This window comes from Ochotona curzoniae, unplaced genomic scaffold, assembly GCF_017591425.1.
Source record: "Ochotona curzoniae isolate NIBS_2020 unplaced genomic scaffold, NIBS_Ocur_1.0 scaffold_4506, whole genome shotgun sequence".
In the NCBI taxonomy this organism is placed as follows: Eukaryota; Metazoa; Chordata; class Mammalia; order Lagomorpha; family Ochotonidae; genus Ochotona; species Ochotona curzoniae.
The window spans coordinates 5,727,480-5,744,955 of record NW_024467119.1 but is presented as its reverse complement, the minus strand read 5'-3'; the positions used below and the strand labels follow the sequence as shown (position 1 = coordinate 5,744,955).

Sequence of the window (17,476 nt, the reverse complement as noted above, 5' to 3'; positions counted from 1 at the left end):
TAGCCCAGAGCACAGAGACACAGTGGATCCCCAGGACAAGGTGCCCAATCCTCTGAAAAATAAGGCAGCACACCTGAACACTCAGATTCCGGGACCCCCACCAGATCCTTGTGCCAGGGGAGGGGGTGGGGGCAGAGAAACACTTAGAAAAGCTCTGGCAGCTGCCCGGGAGGCAGCAGCCATGCTCATGAGACGTGAGGCACGCAGCTGGCACCTGCCTTGGAGAACCAGCATCCTGAACCGGTGGAATCTGACGCAAGGCTCTCTGCGAATCACTTTCCCACGCTTTCCCAGGAGCCCCTGATGGTGGACCCCTACTCTCACTCTACCCCTGCCCCAAAAAAGCACAGCCCCCGCATTTGAGGAAGCAGGACTTCCCCTTCAGCCAGCAGAGACGCCTACGGAGGGGGAAGCGGCCTCTGCGGAGGCAGATAAGGCCCAGGTCAGCGGGCACAAAGGAGGGTGCATCCCCCGCCAGCGAGGGGGCAGAATCAAGTCCGGCCCGTGGGGTTGAGCACACAGACCTGCACGCTCTGCCTTCTGGAAAACACGTTTTAGCAAAGCTAGAGTCGACACCACGTCCAGGACCCACTCAACACTTCTTGTCCACTCACACGGGGAGGGGTCTCGCCATCTACAAAGCCCAGGCTTTGCGGGGAGGGGGCTTCTGGCCCTCTTTCAACATTAATTTGCCTGACTCAGAGAACTGAGAACAAAGAGAAACTGGCAGGTCAGGAGGGCCAGGCCGGGGTCAGGATGCAGGTCACAGGCCAGCACAAAGCTGCAGTGGGGCTCCGGGCTCGGGGCATGGCCACACACAGGCAGGAGAGGCTGTGACAGCACCTGCCCTACCCCAGCACATGCAGGGACTGCAAGGCAGGCAGCAGGCAAGCCTGGGGGTGCAGGCCGGTGTCACTATCTCATTATTTCCTCCAAGGGGATGCTAGAACCTGACATACAGAAACTTCGGGAAATAAACAAGGACCGTCTGCACTCTGGTTCTACTGCGTCAAGTCCTCCTGACTCAGAGACCAGACCTGGTGACCAGAGACACGTACAATCTCTGCGTACGTATGCACGCAATACGGGGACAATATGGGGCAGGCAGGACACGTGAGAATTCCTTAAGCCTGCATAACATGTCACACGTAACACCAAGGGCCTCAACAGCGTGAGGCCAAGGTGCAGTGCCCATTCCCACTGCTCTGCAGAGCTCACCCACCAGCTCGGGGGCTCTTCCACTCCCCAGACAAACACTGTAGCTGTTCTACGACTGCCCAAAGACCCCCAAAGACCCCCTCCCCAGGATTCCCGCCCTTTCTCTACGGACCTGACAGTTGCAGGCAGCCCCCTAATTTGATCCCATTACTGAACACCTCCCAGGCTAGTGCCTACTGCTGCACGTGTCAGAACCACTCGCCTCCTATCCCAGGCTGAACACCATGCCATCACACCGGGGCAGGGCCATCCTGCTGGGCAGGGCCATCCTGCTGAGCCGTCAACTCTGGCCTGCTGGCCGTCTCCCCCGGGCATTGCGCCCACACCCAGGAAGACGACCAGGCCCTGCACCTGCACAGACCCTGTAGGGCCTCTGCGTGGTAACTGGCGACTGGACAGCGTCTCCCAGGCAGTGCTGCGCAGCTCCTGGCCTAGCAGATAAGGGAAACTGTTCTTCCCCTTCCTCTCCCCTACCGGCACAGAGAGGCTGTTTTTATTTTTATTTTTTTCTTTTTCCTGCTTCTCCTTTCACATGTCACTCCCCAGCCACAGAGCTGGTCTCTACCAAAGGTGGTTTAAAAAGAAAAAAAGTGATAACAACTAAAGAAAAAAAAAAAAAAACAATCCAGGCAGTTGGTGGCAAGCAGAAATAACTAAACTAGAACGTGTGCCTCCATCTGCCCACCACCCCGGGCTAAAGGAGCTGCCCCTGCCCCCTCATCGTCCGCCCTGGTCCCCCTCTGCCTGAGGAGGGGATGCAGGTTTGGGGTGCTGCAAAGAGGCCATCTCAGCTGCTGTTTCCAACCCAGCTTCCTTAGGGAGCAAAAGCCTTAAGCAAAAGGGAAAAAAATCAGGATGAATTCTACTGAGAGTTGTCGGAGAGGGCAGGAGGGAGCAAGCTAGCAATCTCAAAAGGTCCAGGGGAGGGAAAAAACAAAAAGCAACATAGAAACACAGTAACTGCAGCACAGGCTGGGGCCCGGTGTTCCAGGTCTGCAGACTCACAACTTTTGTCTAGGTCCTAAATGCTCTCTGCTCTCCCAAGCCAAGCGGTTGTGCACACTTGTAACTGTGTTCAGACCCTTGAAAGGCCAGACATGGGATCCAGGATGCGAGCCTTGGAAACCCAGGGGCCTCCGAGCTGGGGTAAGCAGGTGAAGCAGAAGCGACATAATGCACACAGGCCGGGAATCAGAGCAGCCAGGCAGTCTACTGGGGTGGAGGGCAACAGGAAGGCTGGGAGAGCAACCCTGACCTCCTGGGAACTCAACTTCTGACCTCCACAATCCTCCCAATTCACAGGGACCTGCTACCCCAGGTAAAGGATGCTGCAGCGGCCGCTGTGACTGCTGTGCTGGGGAGCCTGGGAGAGTAGAGAGGTGGACACAGCACACAGCCTGCCCGGGGCAGGGCCAGGACAGGAGCCAGGAGGGGCAGTGATGAAGTCCACACGAAGCACAGGCCATGGCAGGTGCCTGCACCCACTGCTGGTCCAGTGTGCCAGCCAGCGAGGCAGCTTCTGTCCCCAGACTCACTGCATTTCACCTCGTGTGCTAACCTACCAGGGGTTCCCAAAAGGATGCCGAGCACGGTCTGTAGAAGGCCACACAGCAATCTACTCACAGATGGTCGACAGATGGCCAGCTGAGCATCCTGGGTTAGAGACCTAGCTACACTTCCTTCATTTTTATAAAATATTGATTTTATTTGAGTTATAGAGCGAGAGGGAGAGCCAGAGATCTTCCATCTGCTGGTTCACTCCCCAGATGGCCACGATGACCGGAGCTGGGGCAATCAGAAGCCAGCAGCCACCTCTTGGTCTTTCCACAGCCCACACTTTCCAAGAACTTTCATTGACAGGGACACAAACCAAAACTGGGATGAGCTAGTCCATGGCCGCTGGACAGGGCCCGGTCTGCAGGAGTCCAGCTCCCCTAGGTGGTCCTTAAACTTGAGGCGATCCTCAATCAAAGGTGGGTACATTTACCTCACCAGCCTTGGGGACCGGAGGGTAAACATGGGGATGGCCAGCTACCACCTGTGCACCCAACAGGTCTTGAACGAACCTTCATTCCACACTGGGCCCCTGGGTGGCAGGAGAGCAAGTAGGGCACCCCCATCTCGTCCACAGGGTGTGCATTAAGCCAGTCAGTACACAATCATATAAGTATAATGTGGACAGTGAGAAAGACACACAGTGCCTCGAGCAAGGGCCCTTACAGCCGTGGGAGGTCCCAGAGGCCTGCCAACACAGGGTACTGGGTGGGGCCTGAAGTGCAGAGCCAGGCCAAGGACAGCAAAGGCTGGGCAGGTGCCGGGTGCAGAGCCCCAGGAAGGAGGACTTGGATGGGCCAAGACAGGCTTTAACTGCACAGCTCATCCGTCTCTGGGAGTCTGATGGAAGGGATGAAACCCGCAGCCCCGTCTGCCCTGAAGGAAACCTGGGAAGCCACGGAGCCTATCCCATCACAGCCCAGCACTGGGCACACAGCCCGGGCTCTCCAAATGCCAGGTGTCTCCCTCAGGGCTGCTCGCCTGTGCCCACCACACACACACACACCAGGACACCCATCCATGAGGAAGCCCAGCCCGGCCAAGACGCTGCATCCTGAAGCGCCCAGCAAACCTGCAAACAGATTTTTCTTGAGTGAGCAAATCTGCCTGGCTTTTACACCCAGAACAGGGCCTCACACTGGGTCCCCCCCGACAAGTGTTGGCAGACACCCGGGCACAGATTTCTCGAATCCCCAAGCTTCTGAAGTGGGAAGCATGGCAGCAGTCATCAGGCACAGCGACAGGCCTGCAGGATGTTGACACCAGGGGCAGGGATCTGTCGATCTGTTGCCCGCACTAGCAGGCGGTGGACGCAGGCTGTCAGAGCAGCCCGGCTGACCTGGGCAGGGCCCTCCGTGAGGGGTCCACAGGGCCCAGGCGCAGCCAGCACCAGGCTCCTTCTCCTAGCCTGCTCTGCCCCAGCCCGTGCAGACATCGGGGCCGCTGCCACCGCCAAGACCCAGGCCGCTAATCAGACCGCTGCTGTGATCGCCGATCCTGCACCATCCTACATGGGAATAAACAAAAGGGAAAATAATTGGACCCAAACAACCGCACTGGTTTAAAAGCACACTAATGGACAAAATTGCTTTATTCAAACTTGTTTCAACATTCGTCAATTTGCTTAATGAGAGCTCACTTTTCCCTTTAATTTTTCTTGGGCAACATTCACTCAGAGTAAGACACCAAGCTGCTTCTCCTGGACAAGCCATTCTTAACGGCCAAGCCCACACTCCAAGCAGGAGAGAAAAGAGGCCAAATCTAAAATTGCAACCTTCTAGTATGTAATTTAAATCAATGGCCAATTGGAGGAAACATGTTGGAGGAAGGAAATTTTGTATTTTTGGAAATCTAGATTAATATCATGTCAAGCCCTGGCAGCATTTTTTTTTTCCCAAATGGCTATAATTAGAGATATGCAAATTTTATTGGGGAGGGAGGAAGGGTAAACAGAGAGAAAATCACCTAAGGAAGTAATGAGGTTATCTGCATAAGCAAGTTCCAAGCCTATACAGGCACCTTGTCTTTTCAACTCAAGGAATCCTGCACCAAACAAGCAGGACAGAAGCCTGGGGCCTCCCGTCAGTTCATCTCAGGAACAGCTGCTCGGCAGAGCGCTCTGGATTCCGACCCTGGGCCGTGTCATGAACAATGAGCTGAACAAGCTAACTAGGAACAACAGTTGGGGAGTTTATTTCCACGCCGCTCAGCTGGAAGACAGGAACAGGTCAAGTCTGTATCCAGAACACATGTTCATGACTTTTGGGGGAGAATATATTCTAAAGATAGCTGCTAGAGCGGTCACCTTTCAGACACTCCACTCCCGGGTGTGGTGTGCTGGATCAGAGGTTACCCAGTTACTCAAATGTGACTGCGTCAACTCCAGAAAGACACTGCTGGTTGCAGGGTGGGTGGTGTCAGGAGCAACGGCCCATACCCACAGACAACCCCATCACAGAACCAGGTCAGGATGGAGCCCCCTACCAGCCCGAGGAAAGCGGAGGCAGAGGTGGGCACAGGTCCCCAGGCAATCCCTGAAGAGTTTCCCCGGCCATTCTAAGACCAGCCACAGGCACTGGAAGTAAGGCAGAAGGGATTGTGCTAGCATGTTTCAGAATGTGCCAACATGTTGTGGGGTATGCCAAAATGTTCTAGAATGTGCTGCTACCATGTCCCGGAGAACGCTAGCATGCTCTAGAATGACAGAGGTCTGACACCTACATATTAAACCAGACCAAAGCCCCACACTGAAGAGAACTTGCTGGAACCCAAGAACACAACAGGGGTGAACGGACATACAGCTGCCCAAGGCGCATGGCGCTAGGAAGGCTGCCCTGCACCTCCTGACCAAGGAGAACTCATCAGAATCCCACGCACAAACCAGAGAAATGAAATGGGCGAGACGACAAGCAGGAATCGGCAGTCAAGGGGAATAAAGGCGTGCAAAAGGAGCACTAACAGGAGAGCAACCAGACAGGGGAGCAAGCGGGCAGGAATCCCAGGACTGCAGAATGGGACAGACACAAACCCGGGCAAAGACCACCCAACATTCGCACAGCCCACAGCAGCCAGTGTCGAAAGACGCCTGGACACCTGGGGATCCGGGCTGAGGAACCAGCCCCGTGCAGGAGGAGGGAAACGGCCAGCACTGGGTGACAAGACCAAGCTGAAGGCCAGCTGAGCCAAGGGTCTTCCCACTGCCCCCAGCCTGACCCAGAGCACACAGACCACACCCTGATGTGCACGGGTCCCGGAAGCTGCCTCCTACACCACGCAGGCAGCCAGGACTGGCAGCTGGACATACGCGTGCACGCAGTCAGGATCAAACAGTAGGTGACCGTCTGTCTGTAGAACAGACTTCTTGGGGTTTTGTGTCTGTTGGACAGGGTTGGGGGGGGACACAGTGAACAAGTGCCCATCTGCTGGCTCATTCCCCAAGTGTCCCCAGTGGCTGGCGGGGACAGGGTGGAAAACCCAATCCAGGTGTCCCTGTGGTGGACATCGGCAGGAAAGCTGGAGTCAGGAGCTGGAGCTGGCCCTCACGGAACACGGGCAGCTCAGCCACAGAGCTGAATGCCCACCCCAGACTAAGCCGCTGGTGCGCAGAAGGGCTGGCAGGGAGCAGTGGGTTCAGCTGCTCCGTGCCTCATCTATGCTGGTCCCATGGTTGCCCCCCGCCCCCTAGCAAGAGGTAGCCAGCTGTTACAGGAGGAGCAAACGGAATCAAGGATAGGGCTGGCCTTGTGGCATGGTGGGTAAAGCCATCTACAACGCCTGCATCCCATGGGACACTGGCTTCTGATTCAGCTCCCTGGGAAAAGCAGTGGAAGATGCCGAGGACTCGGGCCCCAGCCGGCCATGTGGGAAGCTGCTATAAAGCTCTGGCTTCAGCCTGGCCCAGCCCTGGCTGTTCTGGCCACTTGGAGAGTGAACCTGTAAATGAAGATCTCTGTGTGTTCCTCTGTCTCTGTAACCCTTTCAAATAAATCAACCCTAAAAAATAAAAAAAGAAAAAAAAGACCGAAATGGCATTGTCAGATGCCAAGAGCTATCGGTGTAGCACAGTCTTTGCAACAGAGTTTAACACAAGAAAGATCAAAGAATTATAAAAAGCGCTGCAAGTGCCCTAGTCCTCAGAAAGATTCAGGCAGAGCCCAGCCCCGGCGTGGACTCCTGACACCCACCCAGACTGCAAGAACCTTCTGGACCATTCCAGAAGGAGCAGTCCCACACTTATAGAAGCTTGACGCACCTTGAACCGGGCTACCCCCCCCCCCGCCCCGCTGACCACTGCCACCTGGCGGCTCCCAGGCCAGCATGGTCCAGGGAGTGGTTCGAAACTAGGATGACTTGTTAAACAACATCCCTTGGAAATGCTGGAACGCAAATCAGGCAACACCTTCAGATCTCCTTAAAAAGAAAACGGCAGACCCTTCTATATGTGCTAGTGCATCTTACAAAGCAGGGTTTAGGGGTGAGGGAGGCGAGGTCCTCTCTCGTCAACGTAGCGCATCTTTTGCTTCAACTAAAAACTTAGCAGCTCTGCCTGCCGCAAACACACAGCAGAGCCAGAAGTGACCACTGCCACTGGCTGCCCCCGTGCACATCACCCGATGAAGGATGCCCAGCGGGGGCTCCACCAGTTAAACACGCCCCCTCCAGACGCTGACCACCCTGGCAAGCCCCGTTCCCGCAACCTCAGCCACTGAAGTGAAAAGCAGACTGCAGGTGCACTGGAAACAAGACACAAACTAAACTCTCCTATCACGTTAGGTACCCATCCCCCCTCCAGCAGTTACTGGACTTTCTTAAACATAATCGTGTTTTCCTTTGCGCGCACCCTACCCAAGTAGACAAACAGATAGCCCATGCTCCCCACCACCTGGCACCTTGGAAATCTCTGGGAAACAGTTTCCGCAGAAGTAAGGGCTCCCGTGCGAGGTTGCACACACGTCTTCCAACACAGATACACGCACCTGCAGAGCTCTCTGATCCGCCCTCCTTTGTTCTAACTCTACCCAGCAACTGCTGGGCTAAACAATCACCTGGGCTGTTCTCTGTAGATCACTGCGAGTCCCCGGCAACTCTGAGATGCCACAGTCGCCTGGGTAACCACCAAGGTGGACACTGCGCCTCTATGGGCTGCTCCAACACTCAAGGACTGCGTCTCTCCCCTTCCCACTGTTCCTACCTGCCAACAAGGCGTTTATCAGGGATCAGCATTGTGGCACAGCATGCTAAGCCACACCTGCCATGCCAGCACCCCTTAGGAGTGCCAGTTCAAGTCCCAGCTGCTCTGCTTCCCATCCAGCTCGCTGCTGGTGTGTCTGAGAGTACAGTGGAAGCTGGCTTGGGCCCCTGCCAGTTACATGGCTGCTCCAGATCCGGCTCCTTGACTCCTGGCTTCAGCCTGGTCCAGCTCGGCTGCTGTGGCCACTTGGGGAATGGCACAACTCTACCCACCACAACCACTACCCTCCCATCCCCAGCCGCCTGGCAGCAGGTTGACATTCCCGAAATCAGACAGGTCCTCATTCTAGGTGTGGCATTTGCTTGTTGCTGTTTTTGCTTTAACCAACACGCTGACATAAGCATGCCTTTCCCAGCCACTCAGTAGAAGGTCTGATATTTTCTGAATATGGAAAACTGGGTAACACAGATTCTACAGCCACCTCTGGCCACTACCACAGGTCCATCCATCATCTGGGCTGGGCTAAGAGAAGGTGAGGAGTAAGAGACCAGGGCCTTCCAGACAGCTCAAAGCATCAGGCACAGCAGAATCTGGGACACCCACACCCCAATATCTCAGCTCTGCGTCTCACACCCTTGGACGCAGGTGATGGCTCAAGCACTTGAGTCCTGGCCAGCCGCTCCAGACACCAAGGCCAAGTTCTGGGCTTCTAACTTCTGCCAGCATTTGGAAAGTGAAATCAGCAGATGGAAAATGCCTGTGTCACTCCCTTTCAAATAAACGGAGTAAAAAAAAAAGTCCATGTGCCTGATGACACTGAACTTGCAATGTCCAATGACCAGAGACTTAAGTCTTGCTGAGCTAAATCACTGGTTTGTGCAGGAAGCTCCCTGGGGCAGCCCTTGGCCCACGTGGGCATCAGTCTCACCCCAGTCCAGTCTGAATCCAGAACCTGGATGCCCATGTTCTCCAAGTTGGCAGTAGGGGATGGGCACAGACCGGTGGCCCAAATCCTACCTCACCCATCCTACCACCCGAGGGTCCACCCAGCAGCCCTGACCTTCCTGCGGGTCCCAGAACCCTGCCTCGGTGGCCACTCTGGTCAGTGCCGCCGTGGCATCATCCCCCAGAAGCCGCTGGCGAGCCACTTGGCTTCCTTCCACCACCTGCCCCCCTTGGACCAGCACCTGGTCCCAGGCCTGCCCTGGAGCCATGACCATGAAATGAGCAGGGGAAAGGACAGATGGGACCTCAGCAAGAGGCGGCAGCAGGCTCTTCAGCCCCAAGATCACAGAGCCACACAGTGCCCCGTCTCCCTCCTGTGATACGTCCCTCACCGGCGATTGGCCGTTTCCAATCTACTCAGCATCCCCCCAGAACCCCGCGATCCTGCAGCTGGCTCTACGTGCTCATCCGTCCCGGAGGGCCTCACACTGCCCCCCGCCCCTCCCCCGGACTCAGAAGCCCCCAAAGGGCACTTGATGGGGCTTCCCTATCCCAGGACACTGCCCCAAACCAGCCTCCTTCACACAATGAGCTATCTCCCCTGCTTTCCAACTCTACAGCTAAAAACAAAAACTAAAGCTAAACCTGGTTTCTTTCCTGGCAATTTACCCTTATTTTGTCCTTTCCTTCCCCCACATACTACCAACAGTTACACTGCCTTTCACCCCGCCTCCTCCACACAGCACAAACCCGATTTCTTCCAGTTGCCTTCCAAGCGCTTATTTCTCAGAATTGCCATCAATTCCATGTCATCACCAACACCCAAAATATCCATTTTATTCCTTGACCAAAAAAAACCATCAAAACTTACTTTCAAACCATTTTCCTAGCAACCAGCATTACCGGTTTCCGACAGCAGAGTACTCCACTTTGAGTCCCAGCTGCTCCACTTCCCAGCCAGCTCCCTGCTAACGTGCCTGGGGAAGCAGCAGAGGATGGCCAAGTCCTCGGCCCCTGTCACTCATGTGGGAGACCTAGAGGATATTCCTGGTTTGGGTCTGCCCCAGCCCTGGCAGCCTCTTGGGGAGTGAACCAGCAGATGGCAGAGCCCTCCGCTCTGTGCCAGTCCTTCTCTCGGTAGCTCTGCCTTCCATATAAGTCAATCTTCCACCACCCAAACCTGAAGAATTTCCTTCCCATCCCCTACTGTGCCTGTTCTGCTGAAGGTCAGATACACAAAGAATCCATGAACCACCACAGCACCCGGGGCTGGTCCCCTCCTGCAGCCCAGCTGCCCTGGCTCCTGGCTCCTGCCAGCCCGCCACGAGCCCTAGCCCGCGCACCTGCAATGACACAGGCCCTGCTTGCTTCAACCTCAACCATGCCCCCGATCCCCACACATACAGAAGGCCCCCAAAGCTCAGGGCCGAGTGAAGGACACTCCCTCACGCCAGGTCCACTACCGCTGCAGCCCACAGTGCCGGAAGCTGCCCCATTGTCCCGGCCAGCTCCAACCAGGGCTGGCCATCCTGACCAGCGCCCCTGGAAGGCTCCCACAGAACCCGTGCCCCTGGTACATCTGGTGGCACGGCTCACAGCAAAGCAGGACAGGACAGGGTGGTAGGCAGTCTGCACACCGGAGCCCTCCTCAGGGATGGGGCCAAGGCCTCCTCTGAAGGCCTCAGCACCCCAAACAGAAGACCTTGGAATCCTCTAAGGATTCCTGAATGTGTCAGTCCATGTTTGCACAGCTGCCTTCGAAGCAGCCCCAGCTACAAACCGACAGGTGCCTCCTTGGCGGTGCAGATACAGCGCTCGGTTCCACTGCCTGGAGGCCAGCAGTCTATGAGGGCCAGTTCGAGTCCCAGCTGTTCCACTTCTGATGCAGCTCCATGCCAATATGCCTGGGACAGAGGCAGAAGATGGCAAGTGCTTGGCCTTCACTTCAGATACCCAGTCAGGAGCTCCTGGCTCCAGACTTCAGCCTGGCCCAGCCCTGGTCAACGTGGCCATTTGGGGAGTGAACAGAGAGCGCTCTGTCTCTCCCACTCTTGCCTTTCAAATAAAGAAAGAAGATCTTGAATAAAAGAGAGGCAAAAAGTAATCTAAACTGCTGTTTCCTAGAAGGATACTCTGTTACAAAGGGACTTCAAGAAGTCTATGCATGCATAGTACTAACTTAGCCATGCAGATTCTAGAACTTTCTGTACCAAATCAGGCTCTCCTCAATTCTAATGCCCGTGAACTTTCGAAGTGCCCTGGTCCCTCATGCTACCTGCCTAACCCAGAGGAACAAACACTGAGTTTAAATTCTCGCCCAGGTCGGTAGCTCACCCCTCACTCCCCGATCGCCCCTGTGGGCACAAAGCCTTGTGATGCAGAGATCTTCAAGGTACCCAATGTGTTTACCAAGCATTTAAAACATCCAACTTGTGGTCCAGGAGTTTATTATTCGAAAGGTAAAGGGGAAACAGACAATATCTTTCCGTCCTCACTCCCCAATTGGCCACAGCTGCCTAGTCTGGGCCAGGCCCCCGCCAGGAGTCAGGAGCTTCTTCCGGGTCTCCCCACGGGTGGCAGAAGCCAAGCCCTCGGGCATTTTCCGGGCATCTTCCGTTGCCTTCTCAGGAGGCGGAAAGCTGGGACTGGAACCAGAATGACGCTGGCCCGGCGTCTTCAGCCGCCAAGTCCAGGAGTAGCAGCGTTAAACCAACACTTCCTGTGTCCGGCCAGGGCAGTGGCCCCTCAGGAAGAGTGGTCCAGGAAAAGCCCCTTGGCCTCCCGGTGCCTACTCTGGCCAGCAGCGGGGATTCCAGGACCCACTGTGTTTGCACCTGCAGGAAGTGACCACGTACACACTCCCCCGTCCCCCGCGCGTCCATCCAGAACCGACCTCCCGCGGTGGAAAGGAAGCCAAGAACGAAACGAAAGAGAACTCGAAAGAGAACTCGGGAGAGAAACCAGTACACTGACCGTGGACTCTTCAAAAATCTGCACAGCCAAGGTATAAATCTCAACACCAAAACAAACCAAAAACTACAACATCCTACATAATCTGATTTTACAATGTTTTTTTTTTCCCCCACAAGACCAGGCTGACATGGAACACACGCGGTAGTGTGAGGCGCACGCTGCCTCCGGGAGGGGCACTGGGCTTGCCGCAGGCAGAGGCACAGTGCCCCACGAGGAGCGCTCTGTCCTCAGGGTCAGCCCCATTCCTGTCCAGCTCTAGATCACCCAGCCAGCACGGCTAGGACCGGGACGGCCTGAAGCCCAGGGTGAAGAGGCAGAAAGCGCACCCTCCATGCTGACGCTGCCAACCCTAGTACTAACAGAGCAGCAGCCACAACCTACGGAGCTGTCGGGAAGGCAAGCACGCAACGGAGACCCCTCAGAAGAGTGGCTCGGGCACACCATGCCAGCCCTTGAGTACAGAATTCTCAGACGACGACCCCGTGGGGGTCTTCTGGGGAGACAGAAGGGTCAGCATTTGCCCCAGCTCTGACACAGGTGATCCAACAATCGCATCAGAGGCCACAGCAAACCCAAGACCAAGGTCAGAGTGTGCGGCCCGGCCAAGGGCATTTGGCAAATGCGAATCGGCAGCAGGAGGGCGACTTATACAGAGAAGCCACTCCAGTACTGGGGGCCCCTTGGACATAAGAATCTCTTCTTGAGCCTGTGTCAAGGGCAAGCACCATCCCCACTAGAGGGTAACAGCAATTCCTAATTGCCAATCACCACATAGTACGACCGTGGGGCATCCTTGGACAAGTTGGGGTGTGTGGTGCAGAGGTTAGGATGTTCCCTGGGAAGCCTGCATCCCGTTTTGGGGTCCCTGGGTCCCAGCTTCCTGCAAATGTGTCCTGGGAGGCTGCAGAGAACGGCTCCCTTAGCCCCAGATGGGAGCTCCAGGCTCACACCTGGGCCACTGCGGGCCACGGGGAGGGAACTAGAGACGGGGAGAGCTCCCCCGAATAAAAAAACAATCATATTTTCTGTTTTCATACCCAAATTCAGAAACACACACACACAACCTTTTGGTGTGTGTGTATGTATCTCAACACGCTGACCAGCACAGAGAGGTTAAGTAATTTGTCCAAAGTCACACAGCAAGTCCATAGCCAAACCAGGAAGCAAAAGGGAGTGATCAGAAAGTGGCTCACTCCAAGGCGGTGGAGTTATCAGGCCAGGCTGCCTGCTGACCACTGGCCCCTTCCATGGACACCTTCCAGCCCCACCTGCCTTCCCCTGGGACCTCTGCCCATCGCCAAAGGGCTGGCAGCAGACCAACATACAGCATAAAGAACCAGAGGAGCCGGGGGCACGGAAGGGACCAGGCTCTTCCAGAGGTTTGCGAACATTTCCTCTGTTTCCTTACAAAGCTTCCTGCAGGCACAGCTTGTGCGCCCAAGTCTCACCTTGCAAAATGAGCCAGGGTCCCAATGTCATATCCCAGGAGGTCAGAAGTCAGACCCCCCCCACCAGGCTTAACCCCTAACTCTCCTCGACTCCCCACAGAGCCCAGCATCGGACTCCCCTTGCCTCACTCTGGACTCACAGCTGTGAAAACACCTCTCCTTGCACGAGAAATCCCGTGTCCTGGATTCCCGCAAGCAAACAGCATGCAACCCTGAAACGCAGCACAACAAAGCACCGCGCGGCCTCGCCTGCCACCTGGTAACCCAAAGCTCGCAGTAGCCTTGGCCTTGTGCGTCATGGGGTCCCCAAGCCCCCGCAGCCCAGCTCTCACAATTCCACTCACTTGCCCGTGCCCCCTCCCCCATGCACACTGGAGCAGGCTGGCGGGGAAGTGAGGAAATGAGTCAGAATCCTTGGGGTAACTTCTAACGGCTGTCAACAGCAGCAAATCCATCACGGGGCCACATCTGTACCTAAACTGGCGTCAGGGCAGGCTCACAAGCACTTGGCTCATTTCTGTCCAGTGCTTCATGGGGACAAGGGCTGGGAGCGGTCAGCGGGGGCTGAGAAAGCACATGGCCCACGGCGTCAGCGCCACGGGCACCTTCTCCTGCACACTTAGCAAGCCCATGTTTTGGAGTCGGGGGGGGGGGTGGACAGTGGAGACCACCTGACTACAACCCTGGGACCAAATGCCCACCCTACAGTAAGGAGTCCTGCCTCGGCCACTACCTCCCTTCCCTCGGGAGCACCACCAGGGCAGCCCAGCTGGCCAGCCTGTACTCCCAGCACCTTTGACAACACTTGGCCCCGAGTCTGTGCTCATTAAACCATGTCCACTCAGCTGGAGGCATCAGGTGAGAGCAGAGCCAGCGCACACCCAAACGGCCGTCCCAAGCTGGTCTCAGGGCTCTTGCCACTGCTTACAATGGAGCACAACGCTGGGCCGTGGGCTAGGCACCCACCAGCTCCTCCTGGGCTGCCCTGCCCAGAGTTCGGGATTACAGCACCAACAGCACCTACAGCCCCCAAGAGCACAAGGCACTCCACAAACTGCAGTGACAGCAAGCACAGCCACGACGCTCGCCGCCCTGTTATTCCAAGCAGGATGAGAGCACCAAGGCCAGCTGCTGCCCAGGACCGCACGTGCAGGAACCAACAAGGCAGAAGGCATGATTCACTATCCTCGCAGGTTCATCCTGTTGGCGGCAAACTGGCCGCCTGAACGCAGCCTGGGAGAGCTGAGGGAGGGGCGGCGGGAAGGCAGGCCAGGGGTCAGGAAAGGTCGAGTGGGGACACTGCAGGGAACGTGCAGGGAATCCCGCACCCCAGGATGCGCCCCACCCAAGGCCGCCTGAGAAACAAACGGGGCTGGGTGCCTACAGACCAAGACAGGGTGCTAGCTAGGAGCCAGACCCGAATACTCCTTACGCCCAAACGGGGCGACTCGCAAAGAAAAGGGAAACCATTGAATCGTTTAGTTTTGGAAAGCCTGAGAGTCCGGGCGCCCTCTCTGGCGTTCCTGCTAGCTCGGAGCCAGTCCACACACCTGCGCGCCCACGCACGCCACAAGGACCAACGCACAAAACGACCAAGAGCGAGCAAGCGCGCGCTCCCGTTAGGTCAACACATCGCTTCCACCAAGGACACCAGCGGGTGAGCCCTGGCGACCCCTCCCGCGTCCCGGACACTGTGTGTGGGGTCTTCAGGGGCCGACAGTCTCACAATAGCTTATTTGTGACCCTCCTTGGGGCGCCCGGTTCCAGTTCTGACTCCTTTGCTCTCCTGACCTCACCAAGGCAACCCAAAATAGTCTGCACGTTTGTTTCCAACCGCCTGGGCAAGAGCGCGGCTGAGGGGGGCGGCCCGCCGGCAGGGCGACCCCCGGTCAGGAGCAGGGGTGAGGGGTGAGGCAGCGGTCTGACCAAACCTCCTGCACCTGAGGGCTCCTCCCCGCCCCCCACCCCGTGCGGGCGCTCCCCCAAAGCGCTGAGAACCCGGGGTGCACCTGCACAAAGTTCCATGCCACCTCCCACCCCATCTCCAGGCACCCCACGAGGGTGAACGCCGCGAGGGAGAAGGCGTTGCGAAGAAGCTTCCGAGTCACCTCCCGCTCCCCACCCCCACCCCCCGCCAGGAAGCTGGGGCCTGCGGTTACGGGTCACACCCGCCGCCCAGGGGGGTTTCGGGGCGCCTCGAGGCGGCCGGGGTCGGCCGGGCTTGGCGGGAGTCCGTGCACCCTCCGGCCGCTCCGGGGCGCGTGGCAGCCAAGAAACGGGCGAGCCTCCTGAATCACAAAAGCCAAAAGTGTGCAACCTAGCGGCGGCTCTCCACACGCCCTTGCCCAAGTTGCTCCGGTGGCTGCTGCCACCGCCGCTGCCACCTCCAAAGCTCCCGGGGTCCCCGCCCCGAGAGCCGCGAGCCCGCGGGCCGGAGGCGAGAAGCGCCGCCGCGTCCCTCCCCGCTCGCCTCCACGGGCGGCGCCGCGCGCGAGGCAGCAAAGGCGGCAGCGGGTCTCCTGTGCGCCCGGTCCCGGGCACAAAGAGCGCCGGCGACTGGAAGGCGAGCGCGGGGAAGTGGCGCTCCAAGTCTGCCCACGGCGCGGCCAGGGACGGAGTGCCGCTTCCCCGCGCTCGCCCGCTCACACGCAACTTTTAACAAAAGGAAGCAGCCACGGTCGCCGCGCCTGGCCGGGAGACACAGCGCGCTCCCCGGGGCGAGCCGGGAGCCGAGCGCCGGCACAAAAGCCACCGCAAACTCGCCCGCAGCCTCCCGCGAGCCTGAGCGCCGCGGCTGCCCAGGCTCTCGGAAGACCCGCCACCATCCCCGCCGCACTTCGGGCTCGGAGGCGGAGGGCTACAGGCGCAGGTGAGCGAGGCGGAGCGGGCTCGAGGGGTCCAGGGGCCGCCACGCACGGGCACCGGGAGCCCGGCGAGCCACCTCTCCGCGGACGCCCCGGGCGCAGTCCCACCTGTCTGGACGCGGAGCAGGACGAGCAGGACGCCGAGAAGCTCCCGGGCGCTGCGAGCGCCTCTCATCGCGGCGGCTGCGCCGGGAGCCGAGCTCCGTGCCGCGCTCCAGCTCCCGCCCGAGTGCACCGCGCGTCGCCAAGCCGGGCGCCCCGAGCCGCGGGCGCCGAGCCGCGGCCGCTCCTCCCCGCGCCCTCCCCCTGCGCGCGGCCACGCCCCGCGGCGCCCCCTCCGCGCCGCCCTCCCTCGCCCGCGCCCCATCCACCCCCGCCGCCCGGACGCGCAGTCCCGGGGGTGGAGGCTGGGCCGGGGGCTGTGCCCTCGGGGGCAGGGGTGAGAAGGCGGGGAGCCCCGCGGTCGCCGGCGCCGCCCGCTCTGGACCCCGCCTCCCCGGAGCCTTGGTCACCACCCCGGAGCGAGGGGGGCTGCTGCCCGCGGGCCGCGGCCGGCACCTGCTAGGTGCTCCCCAGACAGTAAGGTCCAGCGCGGGCCCCGGGAGCACACGCTCCAGGCTGGACGCCGCCAAGGGCTCGCGGTGATGGTGCAGGGGCAGTGGCCAGGAATTGGGGTCCCCACGTTCCGGGGTGGAAGGGATGGCGCGTGGCATCGCGGCGGGAAGCCGAGCCGGGCTTCGCGGGTCCTCCTTGATGGTCAGTGTCTTCACCTGCCCGGGAGCTCGTGGGGACGCCCTGGGTGCCTCGGGTGGGCGTGGCCACGCGCGCCCTGAGCCCCCGGACTTCGGCGAGACCCGGGAGATGCCCCGCCCAGGGCGCCGCAGCCGCCCCCTCCCCTCCGAGTTGTAAACCCGTTGGCCCCCCGGGTGTCGTGAGGGCTGGGCTGGCGGGAAGCAGGGGTGCGCCCCGGGGAGTGCGGTTTCTCCTCCTGGGTTGCAAATGAGTGTCGAGTCCCGGCTGCCCGCCCTTGTTCCTGTCTCTAGCCCAGGGGAAGCCGATTTTCTGCCCAGGCTCCCGCTGCTGCGCTCCCACGAAGGAAGCGCCGTTGGAAAGCCGCGGCCGCCGCACCTGTGCGGGTTGTCCCTGCGCGGCCCGGGCCTCCTGCGCGCTCGCACTCAGCTTTGTCAGGTGGAGAGCGCAGATGTGTTTATTCTGGCAGACATGAAAGCGGCCCAGGATTGCGTGGCTCTGAGAGGGGATGAGCCGGGACTGGAGCTCCCATT

The 17,476-nt window shown here is 58.7% G+C and overlaps 1 protein-coding gene across 1 annotated transcript in view; it reads right to left on the bottom strand.

The window, feature by feature from the left end:
- The window catches only part of KIT (KIT proto-oncogene, receptor tyrosine kinase), a 64,195-nt gene extending 47,289 nt beyond the window's left edge, over nucleotides 1–16,906 (bottom strand). The window contains exons 1-3 of the mRNA XM_040967093.1: nucleotides 16,271–16,906; nucleotides 16,006–16,186; nucleotides 15,489–15,920 (exon numbers count right to left, since the gene is read on the bottom strand). Of these exons, the coding sequence (XP_040823027.1) occupies nucleotides 15,489–15,920; nucleotides 16,006–16,186; nucleotides 16,271–16,906 (1,249 nt within the window). The remainder of the gene's footprint in view (nucleotides 1–15,488; nucleotides 15,921–16,005; nucleotides 16,187–16,270) is intronic.
- Nucleotides 16,907–17,476: the final 570 nt, after the last annotated feature.